General features: G+C 43.0%; 1 protein-coding gene across 1 annotated transcript in view; it reads right to left on the bottom strand.

Annotated features, from left to right (window-relative positions):
- The window catches only part of SLC22A15 (solute carrier family 22 member 15), an 81,353-nt gene that overhangs the window by 50,892 nt on the left and 2,916 nt on the right, over window positions 1-27,545 (bottom strand). The window contains exon 2 of the mRNA XM_042953564.1: window positions 14,092-14,304. Within this exon, the coding sequence (XP_042809498.1) occupies window positions 14,092-14,304 (213 nt within the window). The remainder of the gene's footprint in view (window positions 1-14,091; window positions 14,305-27,545) is intronic.

Genomic DNA, 27,545 nt, shown 5'->3' with positions numbered 1-27,545 from the left:
TCTTGGAAAGGTGAACTTGTTCACAAGCTTGGTGTTCACCACGAGCCCCGACTCGGACTTCCCCAGAGGGGGAACAGACCCCCCCCCCCGCCCACCGTGGCACAGCCTACCTTCTTCTCCCAGCAGTCCTGGCAGGCTAGCCAGAATGGGCAGACAAGACTGGGCATGTGTTTTCTGACAGCTCTTTGTCACTGGAAGTCCCGCTTTAGGGAAAATCAAGTCATATTAGAAGTGCCGTAGCCCTACCCAGACTCTCGGCTTGTCAGCAGCTTCCCCGACACGCCTGCAGGACATCCCTGAGGGCTCTGCACAGTGCTGGTTACGGTGGCTCCGTAGAAGATTCTGGATTCTCTGCTACCAAGTCCAACCAAATTTCAGCCCTCCGCCGTCCTGTATGTCCCATAAAAATATTTACAGCCTCTTGCAGGAAAATCTCACTTCAGTAGAAAATGTGGTAATCAGAGGCCTCCAGTGATTCGGGAGTACTTGGCCAGGGTATTTCAGGAACAGTTTCATGGTGATTAACTAACTTGCTTCATTTCAATGTAGTTGTCACTCTGAATTACCACTTAATGGGTGAAGTGTGCAGGCTATAACAATCAGTAGTGCAGGCATAAGGAAGCAAGACATTAAAAAAAAAAAAAAATTAGCCCCTAAAGCAATTATTGTAGTGAATTTTTCAAATAGTTTTAATACTCGGTCCTTTGACCCGAGGGTATGGCTTGGGGAAAATATATTAATCTCAAGATAATAATCAGTCAATTTCAGTTCTTCGATATCTACAATGATATTAAAGATTTCAACCTTACTCTTTTCGGTTGCAAACATTAATTAAGCATGATAATTGTGTGTCTCCGTGATATTTGGTACTTTCTGAATGAGTCAGAGCTCAGGGAATAATTTGAATACAGCAGACAGCAATTTGCTACATAAATTCACCCCAATGCCTATTAGCTCATTGTGAAATAGTCAAAGCTCCTAGATTAGAGGGGTTCTTTTTTGCATTAATACCAAGTTAATCACATCTACGTAACCTTTTATTCACCCTTCCCCAAACCTTCCATGAATAACTTCCGTAAGCCCTGACCTGAATGTAATAAGGTATCGGGTGGGAGTTTTAAAGTACGTATTTTGAATACCGTCTCCTGAAATGATAGAGCTCTACAGGCTCCATCCTGGTATTTATTTTCAGGGGGATTAGGTGAGAGGTGAACAGGCTTTATACTTGTTTTTTTTTAAACCAAATACCAAATTTGGTTATTTTACGCCAAATAATTTCCATCAGAGCCATACAGCATCTATATACCACAAACCTGCATCTTAAGGGTATTTATCAACTACTGGGTAAGTCACCTGACAAGTTCAGGTGCCAGTTTCAATGCTACCCCCTGGAGATTTGGAGGAGCAACTGTAGGAAAGCCTACAGAGGCCATTAAAACGGACTGCATGCTGACAGTCAGTGGAGGGTGTGCTTGGGGACCGCATCCGCTGAAATAAAGATGACCTCATCTGGGGGCGCAGAGACCAGCAGCTCCTAAAGGGGTGCTGGCGATGGTGCGGCTGCGGTCGCCATCCTGCCCTCCACTAGTGGCCCCGGCTGCTCCATCAGCCTAGTTCTCTCTGTTCTTCCCTCTGCTGCTGCTTCTCTGCTGACTCTTGTCATTTTGGTAGCAGCGGCAAGAAACCTGGAAGCCGCCCATAGCACCCTCTTCGAACCACCCCCGGGACTTGGAACGCCACCCACACGGGGCTCCGATGTCCGGGGCGGAAGGAGAGTGTGGGAGTTCACACGAGACGCCCACGGCCCGAGCGGTGGGCAGGAGGGCACGCAGTCTGCACACTCTATTTGCACCTCAAAATAAAAGGGAAAACATGAGATCTGCACTAAAAATGCAAAGCAGAGAGCGTCCTCTCAGGTCCGCCTGAATATAGCCAGAGGAGAGAGGTGTGTGGTACCATCCACACGAGGGCAGCCGGCCGCTGAGTCTAGATGCAGGTGGACCCCCGAGGAGCAGGGAGACTGCCGCTCGTTTGACTTAATTCTCCTTCGCTATTTTTTGTTATATCAGGAAACCAGTAAGTTTATTTGGGCTTGACAATTACTGAGGCTTAACTGAATCATTACTACTCTGACAGTACTTGTGTGATTTATTGTTTTATGTTTTTTGGTGGCGGGGGGAACCGCTGGCCAGGTTCCTCATGAGATGTTTACAAACATCCTGAGAGTTGTATGATCACCTTGGGGACAGCAAACTCGTGAAAGATTTGCAGGTGGGCTGACCCCCTCTTCCCTTTTTTTTTTTTTTTTAACATTTTATTTATTTTTGAGAGACAGAGACAGAGCATGAGCAGGGGAGGGGCAGAAAGAGGGAGACACAGAGTCTGAAGCAGAATGCAGGCTCTGAGCTGTCAGCACAAAGCCTGACATGGGGCTCGAACTCACAAACCGTGAGATCATGCCCTGAGCTGAAGTCGGAAGCTTAACTGACTGAGCCAGCCAGGCGCCCCCTCCCTCTTACCTTCTACCTCAGTCATATGCCACAGTGGAAGGGCCACAGGAATCTGTGGCCCAGCTCCTTCATTTACAGTGTGACACTGAGTGAGTCACCAGCTACTCTGAGCTCACGAATTCCGATATTTTTAATTTGCGAGCCACAATGCAAACGCTATGACTGTTTGCCCTTCTTCCTTAGAATTCACTCTCTCAGAGGCAAATCCAAGCAGGTGACGGGCAGCCCAAGCTCGGTGAGGATTTATTTTGCTTAGCCTTCCACCCAACATGTATGCACCATGCGCCATCGTCCCACAGTCACCTGGCCGACCTTCATTCCCACCAACCCACCGACCCATACCTCCAGCCACTCTTCCCAGGCAGAGCCAAGCTCCTCCCTCTGTTCCGCATGGAAGTGCTTCTGGGGCTGCGGAGGGCGGCTGGGGGCCATGGGGTATGGAAGCCCTTGATCTCTCTTCTCTTCACTGACAGCAGCAAAGTACCTAGCTATTTTAAATCCTGAAATGCCAACTGAGAAGACGTTAAACCTAAAGGCTTCTGTCTGTTGAGAAAAAACAAGCCTGAAAATCACTGGAGTAGTGGAAAGAATATGGGCTCATCGAACCCAGACCGGTGACTTATTAAATACGTGATTTAGGGCAAATTCCTTCAACTTTCTGCCCACCAGTTGTTTCATCTATAGGTAGGGCTACGGCCAGGACTAACGAAGCAGCACATGGGGAAGGTCTCTGAGAGAGAGAGCCTCTCCCATAAGAGCAGAATAAAGTAGTCACAGTTACCTGCCTCTTCACTCTCCTCTACCCACCGAACCTTATAAAACTCATCTGCACCCACAAACTCTTTGCGTGGAATGGTCTCACTGCAGCAGAGGATTCCGTGAGGACCGTGGACCTCTGTCTCGTTATGCGGCCAGCAATGCCACGTGCACTCCTCCATTAGCAGAGTGGGCAGGCCACGGCCGCCCTTGCAAAGCATCATGAACCCACTCAGGCCGGAAGCAGCCGGTTTAGCATCTGGGATGCCCCAAAGATAACCTGTCCCCATGCGGGATAACCTGTCCACCCCCTGGAGGTGCCCACAGAGCAGCAGTGCAGCAATATCTCCAACTGTGCAGCTGGACAACCCCACCGCCACCCACCATTCTGGACACATCTTGGGGCACCTGCTGGAGACCAAGGATCACGGTCTGCACAGAGAATATTTGTGCCTTGAGATACACCTCTGAGGTAGATAACTGACCTCCTGATGGGACGGGAACCTCATGTGTGCCTCTCTACCACGGGAGGAAAGTAGCAGGCATCTATAAATCCATAATGAGAAGACATAATAATCAAGATGGATAGCAGCATATACAGCCAAATACATACATCTCAGGAATGAGAAAGGACAGGTGAGTAACAGGAAGGAGGGAGACAGGGTGGGGAAGGAGGGGTGAAAGACAAAGAGAAAAACAGGGACATACATGCAGAGAGAATGAGACAGAAACATCAGAGAAAGAGAAAGGCAAGACAGAGACAGTGAGATAGAGACACAGAAAAAGGCAGAGAGGAAGAAATGGGAGGTAAATAACGAGAAAGGCAGAGATGGCGAGAGGTGGGGATAGAGAGAAACAGGTGCAGAGAGACAAAATGACAGAGACCGGGAAAAAATAAGGAGAGAAAAGAGAGAGCAAGGGGGGGGGGGGGGAGGGAGACAGGCACACAGTTCCGGTCTGATGAAGCCAGATGGCGAGAGAGACAGTGATTCACAGATGTGCCCCAGTGGTCATTAGAAGGGGACATGACAGGCAGGTAAGGTGAAGCCATCTTAGCCCATCATCCTTTTTTTTTTTCAGAGCTGCTTTAAACATCATCAGCACTTGCTGAGAAAGCTATTTAATCCCATTTCTCCTGCATCTACCAACTCTTTATCTTGGGAGTAGTAGCCCCTGGGACTCCCTTCTTTCCCTATTCAGCCTTCAGTCGAGCACTGTGAAGGGGGTAAGCCACTGGGCACCAGCACGGGAGGTACGCTGGTGACCAGGGCGCCCAATCCTGCTGGCCTGGAGCGTAGGTTCTGATGGCACTCTCCTTCCTTGGCCCATATCAAGGCCTTATCTAGCATCAGGTGAGTAGTACTTGCCCAAGGAATTATTTGCTAATAATGGGGTCCCTCTGATGATATCTGAAAGGGCTCCTAATTATAGATTTCATTAGTATTAATTTAATTCAATTCCATTGAAATGTGTTGAGTGTCTGTGCTGAAGCACGGTGTTGCTATGGTATTTAATTTACTTTAAAGTATGAAGTACATACCATGGGATATTCTGCATAAACATTACTTAGGCCAAGCTCCCATCTGGTACCACGAGTATTCTAGTGGAGGCTGTACTGGCCAGTGGTGGTCAGTGGGCCCATTCTCCAGAGCGAGGTCCTGCAAGGACTTTAATCACTGTCTCTATCAGCAATGGTTCCTTTGCTTCTTGATTAAAGCAGTGGCCTGTTGACTAGCAATGATATGATCCCAAAAAACAGGTTATCTCTGGTGAAATTAGAGACACCCAAGTTATATAAATTAGGTCAATATATTTTAGAGACATTCACTACCCTTCCCTGAATTTGTGGGATAATCCAGTGTGTTCTGTATTCTTTATAAAGGGGTGATGCCCTCGGCTCAACTCCCTCCTTGGTCCTGAGACAATATGAATTCTGGATGGTTCTGCTTGCTTGATGCTAACAGGGAGGGGAAGTGTCAGTACTCTCACTATGGAAAACTGGAGTTTTTCTGTAGTGACCTGATACGCAAACTGTAGAGTACCGATAGAACCACAAAGCTATGACTTCTCAAGCCTGTAAGATATTTTATTTTGTGCTTCTCTGATAATAAGAATTAAGTTGATAAATGCTTCTATATGGGGCAGAATCTGGTCCGAGATCCACTTTCAGTATAATATGGTAATGGATTTGTTGGAGGGCAGACTTACGGCTCTCACCCACCGCAAAATCCTATGAGGACTGTTTATAAACAGAACAAAGGCTTTTTGGAGAAATGACTAATTCCACATTTGGGGTGGAGGGGGGGGTAAAAGATGAACCTGAAATCTGTTGTTATGCCAAAATTTTTTCAACCCCCCCCCCCCCCCCCCCCCCCCACAAATGATGGGCACATCAGGACACAGGAGGACTTTCAGCTCCAGGAAAATGGAATAAACGTACTTTTCCTTGTTTCTCCCAGTAGATACCACTAAGACCCCTGGGCATCGGGTGTAACGCAAACATAAAAAAACTCTGAAAGACGGAGGGAAGACCAGCCAAGACCCTGGGACCCAAGGAATGAGCCAGTGGTGAATTCCCCAGGTTTCTCTTTGCCTCACATGCCCAAGACTGGGGACTGAAGAAGACAGCAACTTAGAAATGCCAAGAAAATTACAAAAGAAGCCCCAAACAAAACCTACTTTCTCCAGCCAAAGGCCTGGGAAAGGGGCAGCACAGAAAGACAGAACATTGTTAGATTATAACCGTTTTATTCTGGCCAATCACCACCATGAGAAACAAAAACCAACTATGGCCCCAACCCCATCCACAGCGAAGGCTAAGTGGGGAAACTAACCCTTCCCCCCAGGCTGGGTAGTAATAAGTGACCCCACCTTACTCCACTTGGGTGTGTCAGAAAAAGACAAACAGGTGAGCCAGCACGATCATTCCTGCCGCCTGCAGTAGGAACCCTCCATACCACCGCCACCACCACTGGTGGCGGTGCGACCACGGGGAGACGGGATTTCCACCACCATGGGACAGTGATGAGGCCCCTCTCCCCTCTTCCTGGGCCAGAGCTGTGTCCGAGAAAGTCTGCTAAAATGGAAGATTTACTTAAGGCCCAGAATCTCTTAACATAATCCCCCTAAGTGCTGGTTTCAAACAAAAATAATTTGTGATACCAGCAACCAGGAAAATCTCAAAGTAGAATGAAAACAAACAAACAAACAAAAAAGACAACTACTGAGATGGCAGAGATGTTAGAACTATCTGACAAAGATGTGAAAGCGGCCATTATAACAATGCTTCCAGGAGCACTTACAAACATGCTTCAAACAGATGACAAAATAGACCCAGCGGAAATACAGAAAGTCTCACCGAATAAAGAGAATATACTAAAAAAGAACAAAATGGAAAGCTTAGAACTAAAAACCGCAATGAGTGGGTTCAACAGCAGAATGAAAGAGACAGAGGGAAGAATCAATACAGGTGAAAATGGAGTAAAGGAAAATCTCCAATATGAAAACAAAGATAAACTAGACAGAAGAAAATGAATGAGGCTTCAGAGATCTATGGGGCTAGAGCAAAAAAAAAAAAACCCTAATATTTCTGTCATTGGAGTTATGGAAGGAAAAGGGGAAGAGGATAAGCTTAAAATTAAAAATAAATATAAATAAATAAATAAATAAATAAATAAATAAATAAATAAATAAATAAGAGGGGCACCTGGGTGGCTCAGTCAGTTAAGCGTCCGACTTAGGCTCTGGTCATGATCTCACAGTTCGTGGGTTCGAGCCTTGTGTCCGGCTCTGTGCTGACAGCTCAGAGCCTGAAGCCTGCTTCCGATTCTGTGTCTCCCTGTCTATCTGCCCCTCCCCACCTCATGCTTGCTCACGCTCTCTCATTCTCTCAAAAATGAATTATCATTGAAAAAAGTGTTAAAACAGAGTACTTGAATAAATAACAGCTGATAATTTCCCAATTTGTCAAGAGCCATACACCTACAGATCCAAGAAGCTCAGTAAATCCCCAACAGGATAAACCTGAAGAAATTCACACCAAGAAACATCATAATCTGACTTCTAAACACTAGCAACTAAAACACTAAAAAAAATCTTGAAAGTAGCAAGAGGGAAATTCCCTGTAGGAAAAAAAAAAAGAAAAAGCAATTCAAATACCACCATATTTCTCATCAGAAGCCATGAAGCCTGAAGGAAGTGGCACAGGAGTTTCTAATGCTGAAGGAAATCAACTGTCCACCAAGAATTTTATTACCAGTGAAAATAAGTGATGAAGGAAAACTAAGAGAATGTGCCAGCATCACAATTACCCTAAGACAATGGCTAATGGAAGTTCTCTAAAAAGGAAGAAAACATAAAAAGGGGATCGTGGAACATCAGGAAGTAAAAAAGAGCACTGTAAGAAAAAACTGGGGTAAATATGTTAGACTTTCCTTCTCTTGAGTTTTCTAAATTACGTTTGATGGTTGAAGCAAAAATGATAACACTATGTAATGTGGTTCTAAAAGTATGTGGGAAAAATATTTAGAACAATTATATAAATAAACCGGAGAGGGCAAAGGAATGTACAGTGAAGTAGAATTTCTGTACGTCACTCAAACTGGTGATATGACATCAATAGACTGTGATAAGTTATGTAAATATAAGGCAATGTCAAGAGCAATCACTAAAAAAGCTATAAAAAATACTACAGGTAAGTCAAAATAAATTCTAAAAATGTTCAAATAACCTACAGAAAGACTGGAAAAATCAAAGAAAAGAAACCAACAACAGAAAACAATAAAAAATAATAAGTTAGAAGAGGTAAGTTCTATTGTATAAATAATTATAGTAAATGTAAATTATATAAAAAACATAAATAAAGAGAGATTGACAGTGTGGGTTTAAAAACCTGACCCAATTATGTGCTGTCTACAAGAAACTAATTTCATACATACAGACAAGTTGAAAGTAAAGTGGAAAAATACATATCATGCTAACAAAACTAATCGAAGAAAGCAAGAGTGGCTAGATTAGTATCAAACCACATTTCAGAACATAGAAAATTACCAGGGACATAAAGGTACATAATAAAATGATAAAAAGAAAAAGTCCATCAAGAAGACATAGCAATCATCCATATGTATAGACTAAATAGAGCTAAAAAATATATGAAGGAAAAACTAGGAGCAGTGAAAGGAGAATTCAACAAATCTACAATAATAATTGAAGACATAAATACTCTTCTCTTAACAATATAGAACAACTAGGCGGAAAATCAGCAAGGATATAGAAGAAATCAACAATACCATTGACCAACAGGATCTAAACAATATTTATAAAACACTCCACATAACAGCAGCAGTTTGTTCAAGTGCCAGTGAAACATATACCAAAAGAGACCACATCCTGAATCATAAAGGAAACCATAACAAATTTTTTAAAAATTGAAATCACACTGTCCTCTGACCATAATGGAATCAAACTAGAAAGCAAAAACAGAAAGCTAACAGGAAAATCTCCAAACACTAGGTAACTAAACAAGAGACTTCTAAGTAACCATTGGGTCAAAGAGGAAGTCTTAAGGAGGAAAAAAAAATACAGTGAGCTAAATGAAAATAAAAATACAACATACCAAAATTTGTGGGACACAGCTAAAACAGTCATGAGAGGAAAATTTATAGCACTAAAATACTTATATTTGTAAAGAAGAAGACTCATTAAAAATCTAGGCTACCAACTCTATAACCTTAAAAAGAAAAAGAGGAAAAGAAACTCAAAGCAAGCACAAGAAAGGAAATAATAAAGGTAAGAACAGAAGTCAATACAATTAAAAACAGAAAAATAACAGGGAAAAATCAATGAACAAAATGCTGGTTCTTTAAAACAATCAGTAACACTGACAAGCTTGTATGACTGACAAGTAATTAAATAGGACAGAAGACACAAATTACTAAGATCGGGTAATAGAAGAGGGGATTTCATTTCAGACTCTGCAAACATCAAAAGAATAATAAAGTAATACAATGAACGACTCTACACACGTAAATCTGACAACTTAGATGAAATCGACCAAGTCCTTGAAAAGCACAAATTGCCACAACTTACAATACAAAATAAATCATTTAAACAGCTACATAACCTTTAAGAAAATTGAATTCATAATTTTAAAACTCCCAAAAAAGAAATCTAAAAAAAAAAAAAAAAAAAAGCCCAGATGATATTACTGGAAAGTTCTACCAAATATTTAAAGAACTAACACCAATTCTACCCAATCACTTCCAGAAAACAGAAAAGAATGGAATACTTCCCAATTCATTTTATGAATGCACCCTGATACCAAAACCAGACAAAGGTCCAAAAAAAGAAAACAACAGATCAATATCTCTCATAAATACAGAAGCAAAAATTCTTAACAAAATATCAACAAACAGAATTCAGCAATATATACAGAGAATATGCCATCAAGAGATGCAAAGCTGGTTCAATATTTGAAAGTCAATCAGGACAATCCACCATAGTAGAAGGTGAAAAAAAAAACCCATATAATCGCTGCAATTGATGTCAAACATTGCAAATTGCTCTATTTGACAAAATTCAATACATATTCAAAATAAAAACTAAAAAAAATTAGAGGGGCACCTGGGTGGCTTAGTCAGTTAAGGGTCTGACTCTTCATTTCGGCTCAGGTCGGCTCAGATCACGATCTCATGGTTGTGGGATAGAGCCCTGTGTTGGGCTCCTTGCTGAGTGTGGAGCCTGCTTGAGATTCTCTCTCTCCCCCTCTGCCACTCTCCCCCACTTGCACACTCTTTAAAACAAATAATTGAATGAATGAATGAATGAATGAATGAGTAAATAAATGAAATAAATAAATATTTTAAAAAGGACACAAGAGCCAGCTTGAAGAGATTCCTACTGGTAAACTGGGGATAATTTGAGCACCAAAATAATTAAAGATGGTAAAAAATTATAAATAATTAAGAATAGGGACCAATAAGTACATACTAATGATAGATATATAGGTAGAGATATACATAGATAGAGATAGAGATAGAGATAGAGATAAAGAGAGATAGAGAAAGAGAAAGAGATAGAGAGATAGAGAGATAGGGACAGAGAGCCAGGCATACAGATGGACAAGGGAAAAGCAAGCGTTTTGCTTCCAGCTAAAAATGGAATGCCATGGAAATCTTAAAAAAAAAAAAAAAAAAAAAGCTTACAGATATAGAGAACAGACTGGTGATTGCCAGAGGGAGGGGGTAGAGGGGGTGGGTAAAATAGGTAAAGGGGTTCAAAAGGTACAAACTTCAGGTTATAAAATACGTAAGTCCTGGGGATGTAATGAGCAGCCTGGTGACAACAGATAATAATAATGTACAGATGCTAAAAGAATACATCTTAAAAGTTCTCCTCACAAGAACAAATTTTGTAACTATGGATGGCGATGGATGTTAACCAGACCTACCGTGGTGATCATTTTGCAATGCATACAAACATTGAATCATTATGTTGTACTCCTAAAAGTAATATAATGTTATAGGTCAACTATACTTCAAAAAAACGGGGGGGGGGGTGCAGAATGCCAACTGGTAAATATGGAGGAAGTGCTAGAGTAAAGAAATCATCATTTTGCAACCATCATAGTCTTAGCTTGGTTTACAAAAGCATCATGAAAAGATGCTCAATTTGGAGTGGGGTGTTCTGATAAGGAAGAGTACATTTGCATAACCTTGAAGTGATTCTCCATAGATTACATATTCCTGGAAATGAAAAGAATGTTCACTGGACAGGGGAAAAGTCAAGCAATACCTGGAGTGGCTGATCAAAATTATCACCAAAAAGGGACAGATGGATAGTGTATGTGACCCAGAAGGGCATATTACTTATTACTATTCTGACTTAGGATGCGTAACCTTAATGAGAAATCATCAGACAGACCCAAAATGGAGAACATTCTTATTTTTAAAAAGAGGGGAGGTATGTCTTCTTCAAAAGTATCAATGTCATAAAAGGAAAAGGCTGAAGGTGAAAAGACCCTAAGAGCCATGACAACTAAATGTTAACATGTGACCCTAAAACGGAACTGAGTACAAGAGGGGGAAACCAGTGCTAGCAAGGACAGTACTGGGTCAAGTGACAAAATTGGGTATGGATGGTAGATTAAAATATAGAATCAATGTTAAACTTCTTTTTTTTTTTTAATATTTTAATGTTTATTTATTTTTGAGAGAGAGAGAGAAGAGAGCCAGAGAGACAGCGCATGAGCAGGGGAGGGCAGAGAGAGAGGGAGACGCAGAATCTGAAGCAGAACAGAATTCTGTCAGCACAGAGTCTGATGCAGGCTCTAACTCATGAACTTTGAGACCGTGACCTGAGCCAAAGTCAGACGCTTAACGGACTGGGCCACCCGGGTGCCCCAATGATAAATGTCTTGAAGTTAGTAATTGTCCTGTGGTTATGTAAGAAAATTCCTTTACTTTTTAGGAAGTACACGCAGAAGTATTTGGGCATAAAAGAACAACAGTATGGTATATGGAACTTTCAAAAGGCTTGGAAAAAAACGGAGATAGTAATGATAGGTGAAATTAAAGGATGTAAGGGTATTTATTCTCTGTATGAGTCTTGAAATTTGCCAGTTTGAAATTATTTCCAAATTAAAAAAAAATTTTTTTTAAGTTCTTTGGCTACCGTTACCTATCAAAGAACTAAGAGATGTGCATACCAATTTGTACGGGATAGGCTTCCAAAAAGTACAGTAATTAAGAGCATAGGCCTCTCAGTTAAGACAAACTTGGCTTCAAATCTAGCTCTGACCCTCTAAGCTGACCTGACCTCAAGATGCCTCAATTTCTTCACCTGTAAAATGGGGAAAATAACGTTGACCTCATAAATTATTCTGAAGGTTAATGAGTTCAGGGCGCGTATCACAACACCTAGCATATAGTCAGTCATCATTCCACAGTGCTACTTGCTATTTCAATACGTCAGCAGTTGTGGTACTCGGTTAGCACTTGTGGTGACGGTCATTGCTGCTAGTAGGCCACAGAGGTACAAAGATGACCAAAATATGGTTTCTGACCTCAAATGACCTCAAAAGAAACAGAGTTGAACCACAAGCTACCGTGGGTGACGTAAGTGCACATAAAATGTTATCGCAGCGGAAACAAGCATATTTGCTTCTTCTGGGGGGTGGACTGGAAAGGACATCGCAGGGAAGGCGACAGTCAAGGTGAGCAGTAGAGGGTAAGGTTAGGATTTCACCAGGTGGACACAAGGGTGAGGTTAGGGCATTCCGAGGTCAGTTACCTACTGAGGTAACAGGTAGGCTAAGCACTCAGGGCTTGGGTGGGAAAGAGTGGAGGCAGAGGGAAGTGCAGGTGGGGCTGGAAAAGTACATCCGGGCCACAGCTGTGGAGGGTAAAGGGCCTTGAATGTAACACCCTAAGTGGGTTTCACTGTTTCCTGTGTGCAGTGGGAGAATCGCGGGAGGTTTTGAATGAGGGGTGACGTGACTGGATTGTTGTCATAGAAAATATACTACCTGGCAGGAGCTCGGAACGTTAATCCAGTAATCATGCCTTCAAATGGAAACTCTTAAGGGAAGGCCAAGCAAATAGCCCCTTCATGTCTCTTCTGTTTTTGGCACATCCCGCCCAAAGGGTGATAATCAAAACAGTCAGCAACAGGTAAGACTGGCTGATGCCATGGTGCACACACACACACGCACACACACACACACAGGGGAGGTTGGGCAGGGGATGCAGGCAGGGCACCTGCAAGCACTCTGGTAGCCCTGCAGGGGGGCAGCCAAATGGATCTGGGGGCAGCTAACTGGCATGACAGTCAGCACCGGGAGCTGGCAATGCCCACCAGGCATTAACCCTACGGTTACGAGATCACCGGGACCAAGGGCTAGGCCAGGGTGGTGGTGGGCAAACAGATAGCTTGTGGGGAGCAGGCAAAGGACTGAGTAAGTCAACTTTTTAACAACCAGTACACGTGCTTTCCGGCTGAGCGTGAGCCGTGCCCCTCTTACGCCAGGGTTTCCTTCACCAGACTATCCGTCCTTGGTTTATTTACCTGGGGCTGGCCCAGAAGGTGCCATCCTTACCAGAACTCTCTTGGCCACAAAGCCCCCTTCAAAGTAAGGCTTCCTGCACACACGAGGCGGTCCCACCTGTATTCTATATTGTACAGTCAAGGGGCCCCATGTGGTCTACACACAGGACTGCACTGAATCCACACGAACTGTGGATGTTGTAGACAGTCACCACATTTCTGTCTCTTGACTCGGCTAATTTTTGTGTACATAAGAAAAAGAAATGAGAGTTTTAATTCACTTTTTAAAAGGACACTGTAGTCCGACTTCGGCTCAGGTCATGATCTCGCAGCTCGTGGGTTCGAGCCCCGCGTCGGGCTCTGTGCCGACAGCTCGGAGCCCTGGAGCCTGCTTCGGATTCTGTGCCTCCCTCTCTCTCTGCCCCTAACCCACTCGCATTCTGTCTCTGTCTCTCTCAAACATAAATCAACTTTAAAAAATAAATAAATAAATAAATAAAAATAAAAGGACACTGTAATTGGAATGTGGCTCTTCCGGAGTGCACATCGTACTTCATCTAACCAGTCTGGTAAGGCTCATGCTTTTCCTGTTGGTAGCAAGAAGGAAAGAGAATGCGTTTCCATACGACATTCTCCTTTAAACTCTCCAATGTACCCGACAGCTATTTGAAGAGGTGGCTGACATTTAAATCAACAAGACAGAAAAATGGTTCCATCTGGACCAGGAGAAACGTTCACCCAGCGATCGTGATCTTGTTTTCCCGACGGCCACCACTGGTGTTACCTCCGAGGCGATGGAGGTGAAAGTGCTGCTGAAGTGCACGTGCTTCCGGACCTCGCTGCCATTGGCAGTCAGCAGCCAGTCCCCCAAGGCGTGGTCGTCACCTGCCGACCGGTTGCCGTGGCTCTGGTTGGGCAGGAGCTCTGCCAGGTCCCAGTGGTAGGACGGCGTGGCCCCCACCAGTGCGATGAGGATGGCCTCCGTGGCCACGTAGAGCTGAAGGAGCAAACATACAAACCCATCAGTGTTGAGATGGCGATCAGCAGGCTCACAAGCCCCGCAAGATCAGTTTCTTGCTTTTGTGTTTTCGTGAGCTACACAAAACCAGACACATCAGAAGCAAAGGAGAGAAACTTGAAAAGGAAGCTTCCCGATCTACTAGCAACAGCATCATCAGCAATCCCACTTGTAAAGCGCCTTAGGCTTTTTCTGGGGGGGGAGAGGGTCTCCTCTACATTTGAGACACATCTGATGCTCAGGACCCTGCACACGGATGACAGTATGACACTGGTGAAGGTGGGGATGGGGGGGGGGCCATTACGGCTCTGAAACACAACACTCTCAGTTCAGATAAGCAGGCACCAGGGTCCAAGAGTATCTTGGCCTTGGATTCACCATCTAAACAAAACCTTTTGTGGCACAGTTAAATGTCTCAGAAAACAGCACACATATATTCTCTCTCTCTTAGAGAGAGAATATACATACAGTAAAAGAATATAGAGAGAGCATATTCATATAGAGTGTATATATATACACACAGAGAGAAAGAATCTATATAGTGTGTATATACAGAGAGAACATTTATAGAGTACATATAGAGAATATATATAGAAAGTATATATAGGAAGAAAATATATATTGAGAGAAGTAGTATAGATAGATAACACATATATACAGAGAACACAAATGAAAATACTTTATTAAAGCAGGTAAGCATAGTATGTACTTGAGTAGGCACTATTTTATTTTATTTTATTTTATTTTATTTTGAGAGAGAGAGAGGCACAAGTAAGCGAGGGGCAGAGAGAGAGAGAGAGAGAGAGAGAGAGAGAGAGAGAAGTGGAGCTCACTCCAAGGGGGGCTTGAGCTCCCAAACCATGAGATCATGACCGGAGCCAAAGTCAGATACTTAACCAACTGACCCACCCAGGCTCCCAAGTAGATACTATTTTAAAACATAATAGACAAATTTCATAAGCTGTAAAGAAATTCAAAATCCTATAATAAATACTCGCTTTATAACCCTTAGCTCTACTTAATCATTATTTAATCTAAACATAGTTGTTCCCCTAAAAAAAAAAATTCCCTCATTCATTCAAGAAATAATTATTGAGCACATATGCCATTTGTCTCTGATTGTTCTGGGCCTTACAGCTATTCACAATCGGGTTTACAAGCTGTTGAGCCCTATGCAGCCTTTATATGCTATGAATTTCCATTTATATTAGTTCTCATTGCCGGATGATTATTTCAAGCTTCAAATGAATTCGGAAAACACAGAATCAGTCTGTTCCAGTGAGAACTGTCTCACTAAGGAAGAAATCTTATTTTAAGAACTGATCCCCATTAATTTAGAACCTGGTATCTTAAAATACCTTTAAACACAATAAGCGTTTTACAAAGTACGAAGCTGTGATTTCGCTATAGCATATAGTAACACCCCCACTGGACGGATGTGCTGACTGAGGCACGAAAAGGAGGAGATCTGCCAACAGCTTCGGCTCCATCCATCAGTGAACCCCGAGCTCCTTCCACACCACGGTGTAGGGGCATATTCAGCTGTTAAGTGGATAAGCTAAAATGCCAAAGGCAGAGTAATTTATCACAAGTAGATGATGGAATTAGTGTCAAGGAAAGAGAAAGGAAGTCCTGACATTGTGTGTGTCATAACAGAAAGTGAACGTAAAACCCAGGGTGTGATTTTTGCACTCTCTGTGAGGCTGCGAGGATATGAGGCAGCCCCAATCTGTTTTGAGGCAAATGACGGTGGGCCTCCCGAGAGGTACCCAGCCACCACAGGTCAGTCTGCATGGGTGATTTATTGTAGAAGGCAGAAGAAATCATGTGTCTAGATTTATACTGCTTCCTGGCCCCTATTTGCATACTGTTAGGGAAGTTTTAGGCCAGGAGGCAATCAGTCTGTAAAAATAAAAACCTTAATAATTACAAGAACAGATAGATTACACATTCGGCAGCAGCTATAATTACAAAGCCGCTTGCATCGTGTTAGTAACTGCCCCTCCTTATTATAATCTGCTGATCTTAATTGAAGGGCAAAGAAATGAAAAAATATGGGGCACGTGAACTCTGGAGATGAAGCAAAACACATGTTCAAAACAGAGCCGTCAATCGGGCAAAGCAAACTAGTTATATTTTCTCTCTTAAATATGCTATTTTCTGCTTTTGTGCCTCCCACTTGCTTTACATGGAAAGCACTTCACCTGGTTCAGCAGCGTCTCTGAACCTTTTCCATCCTCTGGGATGCGACTCAGGTACCACTTCCAGCCGCCCCCCCCCCCCACCTTCCTTTCGTACCCACCGGAAGCCCTCTCCTGCTTCTGTTCACCCCCCAAAGCTCCATCTAGACCTTTCTTAGTAAGAGACAGATCATTTTCTTCATGCCATCCTATTTATGTACTTGCTCATCTTATTTTTCCTACCAGAATATTCTGTCCCTGAGGGCAGGATCTTTGTGTGATCCACTCCTGGGCTTCCACACCAAACAACTCAGGGCCTGGACACATGAAGCCCACACTCAGCAAGTGAATGAATGAATAAATAAATGACTGGGCTAGAATGCTAATAACAGCAGCAAATGCTTCTCTAAATTCTAATTATGCGCCAAGCCCTATTCTAGGTGCTTGTTGAAAATATGTTAATACATCATATTTTTATCTGGACTGTTCTAAGATAAGCAATGTTCTAGGTAAGAGAGGAAATGCTCAAAGGATCCTCTACTCTGAAGTGTGCTTTTCCGTGGACACTCCCGTTCTCAGCAGAAGCTACGCTGTGTTAAAAGCAGTTCAGAAACTACATGCACCCCAGTGTTTACTGCAGCATTCATTTACAATAGCCAAACTATGGAGGCGGCCCCAGTGTCCAGATGAATGGATAAAGACACTGTATGTTAACTATCCTGGAATTACAATTAAACGATTAAAAATTTTTAAAAAGAAAACAGTTCAGAAACAAAGAGGTGGTGCTCATACACACGTTAATTCACAGAGGGGAGCAGTGAAACCCAGTTAATCAGTATGATCTGTGTTAATCAGTATTATTCCCAGCAACCTGAAGCCCGATGAACGCTTTCACCTTCTCATCTCCTCTGCCCTCCTCCCACCCCTCGTGGTGTTTCCAGTGTGCACGCCATGCGTGCACACACACATGTACACCCAGGGACCTCAACTGCACACACAGAGCCGTGGCGTTATGTCACCAGACGGGTCAGACACGTGCAGCCCAGAACTCCTGCTTCTCTCCGCCAGAGTCCAAAGAGTCTCTCAATCTTGTCTGTATTACCCTATAACTGCCATGCCCACGGATTCTTGTCGAATGATCATACCCATCAGCGGCTGGGTCTTAAAGCCACAATCAGAAACCACCATCCACGCTCCTTCCAAGTGGGGTCAACAACACCGCAGAGAGGCCATTACCTTCTCCAAAGCCCCCTCCAGGGAAGGAAAACAAGTGTCACAGATGGCTGCACTTTTTCTTCCCCTTTCAATGTCATTATAATTGGGTGACTACAATGCACCAGGGGACTGAAATTTCTGAAGTTGCAAAAAGTGAAGGTTTTAAAAGTGATTTTATATCGACAGCATTATAAGCTTTTATACCACTCCGGAAACCAAACCGTCCCCCATAAATGATCTCATCACAATATCTTGTGCTGTGAAGTCATGGGAAGTATGATGTTTAGGTCTTAAAGTAGGTAAAATGGGCAATTAAGTGACTCGTTCAAGATCACGTATAACACTAATAGCAAAACCAGGATGAGAACGGGATCACCTCATGGGAGAAATGGAAGATGACTTTGTTGTTGTCATTACCGTTAGTCTTTTCTGCACTTCGTACTCTGTTACTGACTGACTCAACCAAAGCATTACGTGGGCAAGCCTATCATGACAGCACGCCCAGATGCCCAGTGCCCAGCACAAACTGGGTCTTCAGTCAATGTCGGGTGACTTACAGATACCACCTATTTTTTTTTTTAATTGAAAATATTTAATATCATGCCCTGAATAACTGGTGTCTCGAAGTCCTGTTTCTTTCAACTCTAATTCATCCACATAATGCCACCAGATTGGTCTCCCTGAGACACTCCTCATGACATTCTTCTGGCCAAAACGTATCAATGGATAAGTGATAAATGTCTTAACGTTCCAGATCCCCACTGTATGGGCCAGCTGCTACCTAATCCACATTCACGCTTTCTGTACTGGCGTGCTCAGCTCCCCATTGCATGACTTCTCATGGTGTGGTGTGAAAAGGGAAAGGAATCTGTATACCTGAGTTGGAAACTCAGCTCTAGGAACCTTTCAGCAAATCAAAACCTCTCCAAACTTCAGGTTTTCTTTTCAGTGAGACTGGACACTGGTAGTAAACATCTTTATCTAATTCATTCATATCTAACCTATTCTGAGGGTCAAATGGGATGTTTCCTTTAGCCAGCAGTAAACTCTACAGCCCCATACAAATGGCATCTACCAGTGCCTCCCAGACTTTAAAGTGCAGGGTCTGGTCCTGTAGCCTGGGAAAGACCTGAGTTCCACATTTCTAGCAAGCTCTCCTGAGCTCAATGCTGCTAGTCTGGGCCACACTCTGTGTAGTAAGCCTAAAAGTTGTTCCGTCTTCTACACTTTTTTCCCCCAATTTTACTGTTTTCCATCTGAAATGACCTTCCCACTTCTCTCTAAACCCAAGCTCCCAAGTTCAGCACAAGCTCAGCCCTTCTCAAGTCTTCAACAAACCACTCCAGACCACGCTGATGGCTCCTTTGTTAATCTCCAAAGCGGTCAATGGCTGCACTATTTACTGGGGAAATATTATTTTGTATCTAACAGTGCAGATATAGTGAAATTCTAATTTGTTAATGATCTGTTTTCTCCTGAACGAAAGAAACGCTAACTTCGATTTCTATATGCTTCCAAATAAACCCAACATACCACTCTATAACTAACAGCCTAGGATACATTTTAACTAATTCCTTGCAAAATGGTGTAGAAAAAGAAAAGAAAAAGAAAAGATGATGATCAAGATAAAAAACCAGTCATTCCAGGACCTAATCTTTGTTCCATCCACTAATTAAGACTTTGGATAAATTAAGTATTTGGGTAAACAGTGATTTAACCTGCATCCGTTTCCCTCCCTTTCTCCCAAATAAAATGGAAATACCCCCACCTGACTACCTTCCTTCTGTGACTTCAGTTTAATTCTTAAAAAATTTTAGTGAGCTCCAACACTCTGCAACACATTATATTATGGGCCTCAGATGATAACAAGGCTGGCTAAAAAATAATCACTTCCTTCTAGGCAAATACATTCAAATGAGGACAACAAACGTACCGAAAGCTACAAACACAAGGCAGATTTTCACAAATGCAGTATTAGCCACGGCGGAAATGAGGTGATGAGAGCACAGAGAAAGTAGATGGGAAATCTAACTGGGGAATAAGGAAAAAGTTGCAAATATGACACCAGAAACTAGGAAGAGAAAACCTAGTAGGGGTTTAATCAAAACCACATTCAGAGGAAGGAACTTTTGGGGCAAAAAAATAGGCCAATCAGAGTCGAGAAGGTAAACCACATATTTTCAGTGTTCTTTGAAGAAATATTACAGGATAGCTCAGTTTTCCCAAACTTCGGTCACCTGTGTGCTCCCTGCAAGAATTTTATGTGCCGTTTTTTGTTTTCTATTTACTTAATAGTCTTCTTTTTTTTTTTTTTTCTTTTAGAGAGACAGAGAGAGGGAGAGAGAGAGAGAGAGAGAGAGAGAGAAAATCCCAAGCAGGCTCCACACTCAGCATGGAGCCTGACACGCGGCTCGATTCCCCGACCCCGGAATCATGACCTGAGCCAATATCAAGAGTCAGATGCTGAACGGACTGAGTCATCCAGGCGCCCCTAACGGTCTTCTTTTAAATTGATTCAAGATGTTTCTTTAAGCTTTTATTTCAATTCCAGTTAACATACAGTGTAATATTAATTTCGGGTGTACAATATAGTGAGTCAAGACTTCCTTCCAACAGCCAGTGCTCACCACAGCAAGTGCGCTCCTTAGTCCCCACCGTATATTTCACCCACCCCCCTCCCCTCCCCTCCCGCAACCGTCAGTGTGTTCTCTAGGGTTAAGAGTTTGTTTCATGGTTTGCCTCTCGCTCTTTTCTTTCCCCTTTGCTTGTTTCGTTTCTTAAATTTCACTTTTCTTAAATTTTACTGCAGCATTCATTTACAATAGCCAAACTATGGAGGCGGCCCCAGTGTCCAGATGAATGGATAAAGACACTGTATGTTAACTATCCTGGAATTACAATTAAACGATTAAAAATTTTTAAAAAGAAAACAGTTCAGAAACAAAGAGGTGAAATTGATCTGATATCAAATGAGTGAAATTACATGGTATTTGTCTTTCTCTGACTTAATTTCACTTAGCATTGTGCTCTCCAGCTCCAACCACATCATCACAGATGACAAGATCTCATTCTTTTTTGTGGCTGAATAATATTGCATTGTATATATATGCCGCATCTTTATCCATTCATCCATCGATGGACACTTGGGCTGTTCCCACAATAATGCTGCTGTAAACATCGGGGTACATGTATCCCTTCGAATTAGTATTTTTGTATTCTTTGAGTAAATACCTAGTAGTACGATTGCTGGATCATAGGCTGGTTCTATTTTTAACTTCTTGAGGAACCTGCATACTGTTCTCCATAGTGGCTGCACCAGTCTGCATTCCCACCAACAGTGCAAGAGGGTTCCTTTTTCTTCACATCCTTGCCAACACCTGTTGTTTCTTATGCTGATTTCAGTCATTCTGACAGGTGTAAGGTGATATCTCATGTAGTTTTGATTTGTATTTCCCTGATGATGAGTGATGCTGAGCATCTTTTCATATGTGTGTTGACCATCTGTATAGTCTTCTTTGGAAAAATGTCTATTCATGTCTTCTGCCCATTTTTTAATTGGATTATTCATTTTGGGGGTGTTGAGTTTTATAAGTTCTTTATATATTTTGGATACTAACCCTTTATCAGATATGCCCTTTGAAAATTCAGTTCAAAATTTTTAACTTAAGTGAATTTGCAAAGAAATAAAATTTTATATCAATAGAAATACGACCAGACAGATGGAACTATCAAAATAAACACCATGTCATAATGCCAAGTGTTGGCTAGTGTGTTTTTACTTAAGACGGGCCACAAGAGATATTTTCAGGCAGGATTTGGGGAGAGAGGGTGAAAGAAAGGAGCAGCCATCTTGTTTTTTTATGCTCAGAAGGCTGGGAAAGGTGTTTTTTGCCTTTCTTTGCCACTTCTTTGCTGGCTCGCTCTGCTGGTAGAGCACAACAGCTGGGCCTGCAACGGATCCACGTTCCCCTGGACCCTCCCTCAGCATCTCTGACTCCCGGGCCAAGTATGTGTTTTCCAAGATGAAAGGCAGTTGCTTCATCAAGGTTGGAGGCAGTGAGAACAGCACAGATTCCCATCAATTCGGATGGCTTCCAGACCATACTTTCCCTTCCAGACTGCCTTCCCTGCAGACGTCAAGCTCCAACATCAGACACAAAGACAACAGCCTTACAGGGACGGCTTAACCAACTCTCGCAATTGTGCGTGGTCAAATCTCTGTGACAAATTATTCACTGATTATGTGTATAATCATACACATATGAATACATACCACACACACACACACACACACACACACACACACACACACACGTGTCCCCATCCCAGGAGTTCTGCTTTCTGCCTCTCGGGTTGAACTACAACTCACACCACCTTCAGCAAATATGGCACAATATTAGCACTTGTCAAATCTAGAAGTAGGCACAGGTATGTTTGCGACATTAGTCTCTGTGTTTCATGTGAAATGTTTCTTTGAAAATAAAATGGCCACTACCATAAAAAAAGAATAACGTTATTAAATTTCAACTAGGTAAGGTTTTCTGCCCACATCTGAACTCTGAGCCTTCTTTTTTTTTTTAATTTTTTTTTAACGTTTATTTATTTTTGAGACAGAGAGAGACAGAGCATGAATGGGGGAGGGGCAGAGAGAGAGGGAGACACAGAATCGGAAGCAGGCTCCAGGCTCTGAGCCATCAGCCCAGAGCCCGACGCGGGGCTCGAACTCACGGACCGCGAGATCGTGACCTGAGCTGAAGTCGGATGCTCAACCGACTGAGCCACCCAGGCGCCCCTCTGAGCCTTCTTTAATTCTTACTTCTAGTTCATTTCCTTTGCTAAAACAGAAATAGTTGCAAAAGTTTTGAGAACTGCTAGCACCAGATGAGATTTTCTTCTTAGATAAAAGAAAGATCAGGGCGCCTGGGTGGCTCAGTCGGTTGAGGGTCCAACTATGGCTCAGGTCATGATCTCGCAGTCCGTGGGTTCGAGCCCTGCGTCGGGCTCTGTGCTGACGGCTCGGAGCCTGGAGCCTGCTTCAGATTCTGTGTCTCCCTCTCTCTTTCTGCCTCTCCCCTGCTCACGCTCTGTCTCTCTCTCTCTCTCAAAAATAAATAAACATTTAAAAATTGTAATTAAAGAAAGATTAAGGAAGAACTGAAAAGGTAATAACTCTCTCACTTTATAAGCTAATGCTATTCAATATAATTTCCACAGACCACCTAGATCTACCATATGCAGGCCACCCTTTGGGACATGAGAGAATGCAGAAAGATGGAAGATTAGAAACGACTGAGAGAGTAATAAGGAATCAAGAACAAAGGTGAGAGGATGTCCCTGGAAGGAAGGTTGAGCTGTCTTCCTCCTGGACACTCTGAAGAGATGTAATGACAGGTAAGGGTAAACGTTAATTTCAAAGCAAAAGAAAGGAGATGTTTAGGAAGTTTGTACTTCTATTCCATCCATAAAGTGGGACCAAAGAACATCTGGAGAGGGTGTGAGCAATGGAGTCAGGAGAAATTTGAGCTTAGGAAGAGTGGCCAACAGCCAACCGGGAGAAGTGCAGACCAGAGCCGGACAATGGCCCAAAGCATGGGTTTCAGAACTCCGAAAGAGAGGAACCAACCAGCCTATGTTTGCAACAAGAGATAATGGAATAAGCAAGTTCTGGTACAGCCACACATTGCTACACTGCTACAGCCATTATAAAATATGTGGTTGTTCATTTATGACTGCAGCAAGGCATGCACGATATTGCTGACAGACAAAAATTGAGGTTAAGATACAAATTTATGCAAAAAAGGCAAATGTACATGTTTGTATAACTAAAAGTCTGGAAGACAATCCACCAACATGTGAGTGTGTTTCATGTCTGAGTGGTCCAAGTTCTGGTGATTCTTTCCCTTTTCTCTTTTCTATGTTTTCTCTTTTTGCTACAATCCCCATATACTCCTTGTTGAGCCTCATACAACTCCCCTAAATGCAGATGCTAATTTCTGCCCGAACGGTTGGTTAAGGGAGTCAGAGATGAGCTTCCTGAGTTGTGCGTATCTTGGGGTTGGCCAGCTCTCCCTTATAAGGCAGGCTTTGACCGTGGTGAAGGGCCAAGCTCGTGTTCCGAAAACCTCAAGGTGAAATTGACACAACGCCAACTAACTGCTGGGCATTGGGCAACTTGAAGAAATCCTGAACTTGCAAAACAAATGAATTACACTTTCGTGATCCAGCCGCTTCCCAGAGTACACAAACGACTGAGGGGTCCCCTACTGAAGCTGTCTCAGCCATCTCAGAGCAGAGGGTCACGGCATTCAGAGAGTCTAGCGTTCTCTCTGCCACACATTGTCTATCTTCACATTTTTAATGACGTGTGTGTGTGTGACCTTCTCTGTCAGGGCACATGCTGAGTAGCTGTGCTGTGTGTGGCCCCAGCAGGCATGCTGCTAGAGATGTGAGTGCTGTGGGGGTGTTGAGCCAGTTGCTTTCTAAGGCACATCCCAATTCTTCAGATGCCCGAGGCTCAAAGGGGCTCCCTAAACCTCCCAGAGGCTCCCTGTATTTCCATAACCTCCCCGGATGGAAATCTGGTCTGGCTGATTTGCAACTTCGCCTGCTTTACGCCAGGGGGCAGTGTCTGTCTACAGACAACAGCTTTCCTGAGGACGTACTAGGGGGCAAGTGTAGCCATGGTCTCTTTAGGAAGCGCCCCACTTACCTAAAGTGATGGAATATTCCACCAACAAAGGTTCCCCGGATTATCACCCAAACTCGCGGCCACCGTCTGAGGGCAGACACAACTAAATCTGAGGGTAAGGGCGGCGTAAAACTTGCCCAAACTAACAGAGAACCTGGTAGATGCTCACGTGTTCTGGAGTCATGATAGAGTGGCTCTCATGCCGGGTGTTGTCATCACGGCTGAACCCCTGGTGGTGGTGAGACTCTCCTGAGGCACAAGGGCTGGTCTCAACGACCAACACAGTGAGGTCTTCCCTAATGTCTGCCCTACGAACTTCATTACTTGCTTAAGGTTGAGGGGTTGGAACCACCTCAGCGATACCTCAATCAAAAGAAGTCTTTCCACGAATCTCCTGGGGAGATTAGGACCGGGAGGCAAATGCAAGCACGTAGGAGACATTCCCTGTGACAGTGTTCTACACAAAGTTCAAGAGCGCACCCTGAACAAAACTCTCTCTACCTCATTCTCTTAAGTGTGAAATTCATAGACCACAGTTGACAGCGCTAACTGGTTAAAGGGACGGCAGGAGAAGGGTGGACGGTTACTCTAATGAAGTGAACTGTAGCATTTGCTTCTCAGTATGCCGATCTTTTCTATGCCACACTCTTGTTTTTTTGTTTTCTTTTTTTTAATTTAACACAGAGAAGCAAAACAAAATAAAGTTCAGGAACCCACCATCACAATTAACAAGCTACATTTTATTATATTTGCTTCAGATTTTTAAAATACGGTATTATGAATACAGAGCAAATCTCTTCTGTACCCCCCTCACCCCCACCCCTCCTTCCTTCCCTGGAGGTAACCAATCTGATGGATTGGGTGTGGAGCCTTCTACCCCATATGTTTATACTGCTACATTGTCCATATACACTGATAAACCAAATACGGTACAGTTTCCTGTATTTTGACAATTTTTTCAGATTTTATTTTAGAGAGAGAGAGAGAGAGAGCGTGCATGCAAGTAGGGGAAAGGGGCAGAGGGAGAGAGACTGAGAATCTGAGGCAGGCTCTGTACTAAGCGGAGGGCTCGATCCCACGACCCCGGGTCCATGACCTGAGCCAAAATCAAGAGTGAGGCGCTCAACCCACTGACTGAGTCACCCAGGAGCCCCGATATTTTTACAATTTTTAGTAAGACTTTTGTGTCATATTGTATATATCACACTTGTTATTTTTTTCATGTAACACCGTGTTTTAGAAATTCATTCCTGTAGTTGTTTATCGATGTGGTTCATTCACGCCAACCTGTTACAGCCCATCAAATTTATGCCACATTTTGATTACCTGGTCCCTTTTTGGGAGTCGCTAAGGTGGTTACTAATTTTTATTATTACAAACAGTGCTGCAGTAAACATCTGAGCCATATCTTCATGCACGTGTTCAAGAAACGTTGGAGGACGTACACCTAGGAATCTAAAGCTGGGTTTCAATTTTACTAGACCGTGCCAAATTATTCTCTGAACGGCACAGTTCCCGCTCCTCTTTTTCAGTACACCTGTACTGTTAGACTATTTAATGTCTGCTCATCTATTCAGTGTGAAATGATATTTCATAGTCATTTTAATACGCCCGTCCCAGGTGACCACTGAAGGTAAACATCTTTTCCTGTGTTGACTATCAGTTTCCTCTTCTGCACAATACCTGGTCAGTCATTCTGCTTTCTAAAACACCATGAAAGGATGTTTATTGCGTGAATGATCTGAAGGCACTGGTAACCCCAGGGTTGATAAATAAGATTGGGGTTATTAAGAGTTTACATTAAAATAATGCGTTCCAGAACACCTGAAGACTGTACCTCAAGCTGAGGTCCACGATGACATCACACTTTTGCTGGAGAAACTAATGCCTGTTACAGGTTACATGTTCCCTTTGGCTCATGGATGTTTTAAATCCCGTGCAAATTATACTACAATCTGTGACGCATGATCCCCGGGAAAATGAAGGAGCTGGAGTCGACGGCTTAGAACACAAAGAAGTGGGTTCCATTTTCACTTTGCGTCTAAAGGGCTCAAAAAACAAAGAACTGTATTCCAACCTTCTTCCTCCAGACAGCCTGGCAAACAAACACACACGTACGCAAACACAAAGGACGATGACAGCATCGGCTCTGAATCACTACCAGAAAATAGAAACAGAAATAAAGCACACAGAATTATTCACATTTAAATACCACAGATAGCTCTTGTCCAAGGGAGGGCACCTATATTTGGACAGTAAGAGTTTTTCTAACTACAGAATTGTGAACATTGCTGCGCGTTCATGAGACAACGATTTTTACCTGTGGCAATCCCTTTTCCTCTAGCTTTCTGCTTATCTACTTTCAAACCGCCTATCACTCTTGTCAGGGGCATTTTCATCAGCATAAGAAGGGAGATCTACAAAATCTGCATCAATCCTTTATGTACCTGAAAGGTGACCACTATAGAGATTCTAAAGGTTGTGTTTGCAGAGTGTGTGGCCAGAAGTCACCTTGCTAAAGGCAAGCGGATATTGAGGTAACTTGCGAGCGCTACCTGATGGTACCCACAATCCACAAAAACGGTTAACCTAAAGACCTTCTGAGTTGGCTTTGTGATGTGCTTTTGTCCTTTTAGTTTGAACTTGGATGTTCGAAGTAAGGGGGGGTTAAAACCATTAATAATAATAATAATAATAATAATAAAACCCAGATAGAAGAAAATGCAAAGATCTGAATTTGCCATCTCTGTCCCTTCTAGTTCTGTGTTTCTCGACTGGGGTCGGTCATTGCCACACTGCAGATGCAGAAAAGGCTCTTGCTTCAGCAGTGGCTCCCTGTCTGGCTGTCCCTCTCTCTGGGAGTCCCGCCTACTGTGTACAGGGCTCTCTTTCTGCTAGCGCTGCTGTGCAGGTGGGTCTGCATGTTCCTTGGGCAACAGTAGACCAGGGCTTTGGTTTTTTTGAGGGTTTTTGTCATTGTTGTTTTTGGTTTTGTTTTTAAGATTTTTTATTTATTTTTTTAATTTTTTTTTTGGTTTTTTTTTTTGTTTTTTTTCAATATATGAAGTTTATTGTCAAATTGGTTTCTATATAACACCCAGTGCTCTTTAAGATTTTTTAAAGTAATCTCTATACCC

Source organism: Panthera leo, chromosome C1 (assembly GCF_018350215.1).
Source record: "Panthera leo isolate Ple1 chromosome C1, P.leo_Ple1_pat1.1, whole genome shotgun sequence".
In the NCBI taxonomy this organism is placed as follows: domain Eukaryota; kingdom Metazoa; phylum Chordata; class Mammalia; order Carnivora; family Felidae; genus Panthera; species Panthera leo.
The sequence above is the reverse complement of the archived record's forward strand: the minus strand, read 5'-3'. Positions and strand labels throughout refer to the sequence as shown.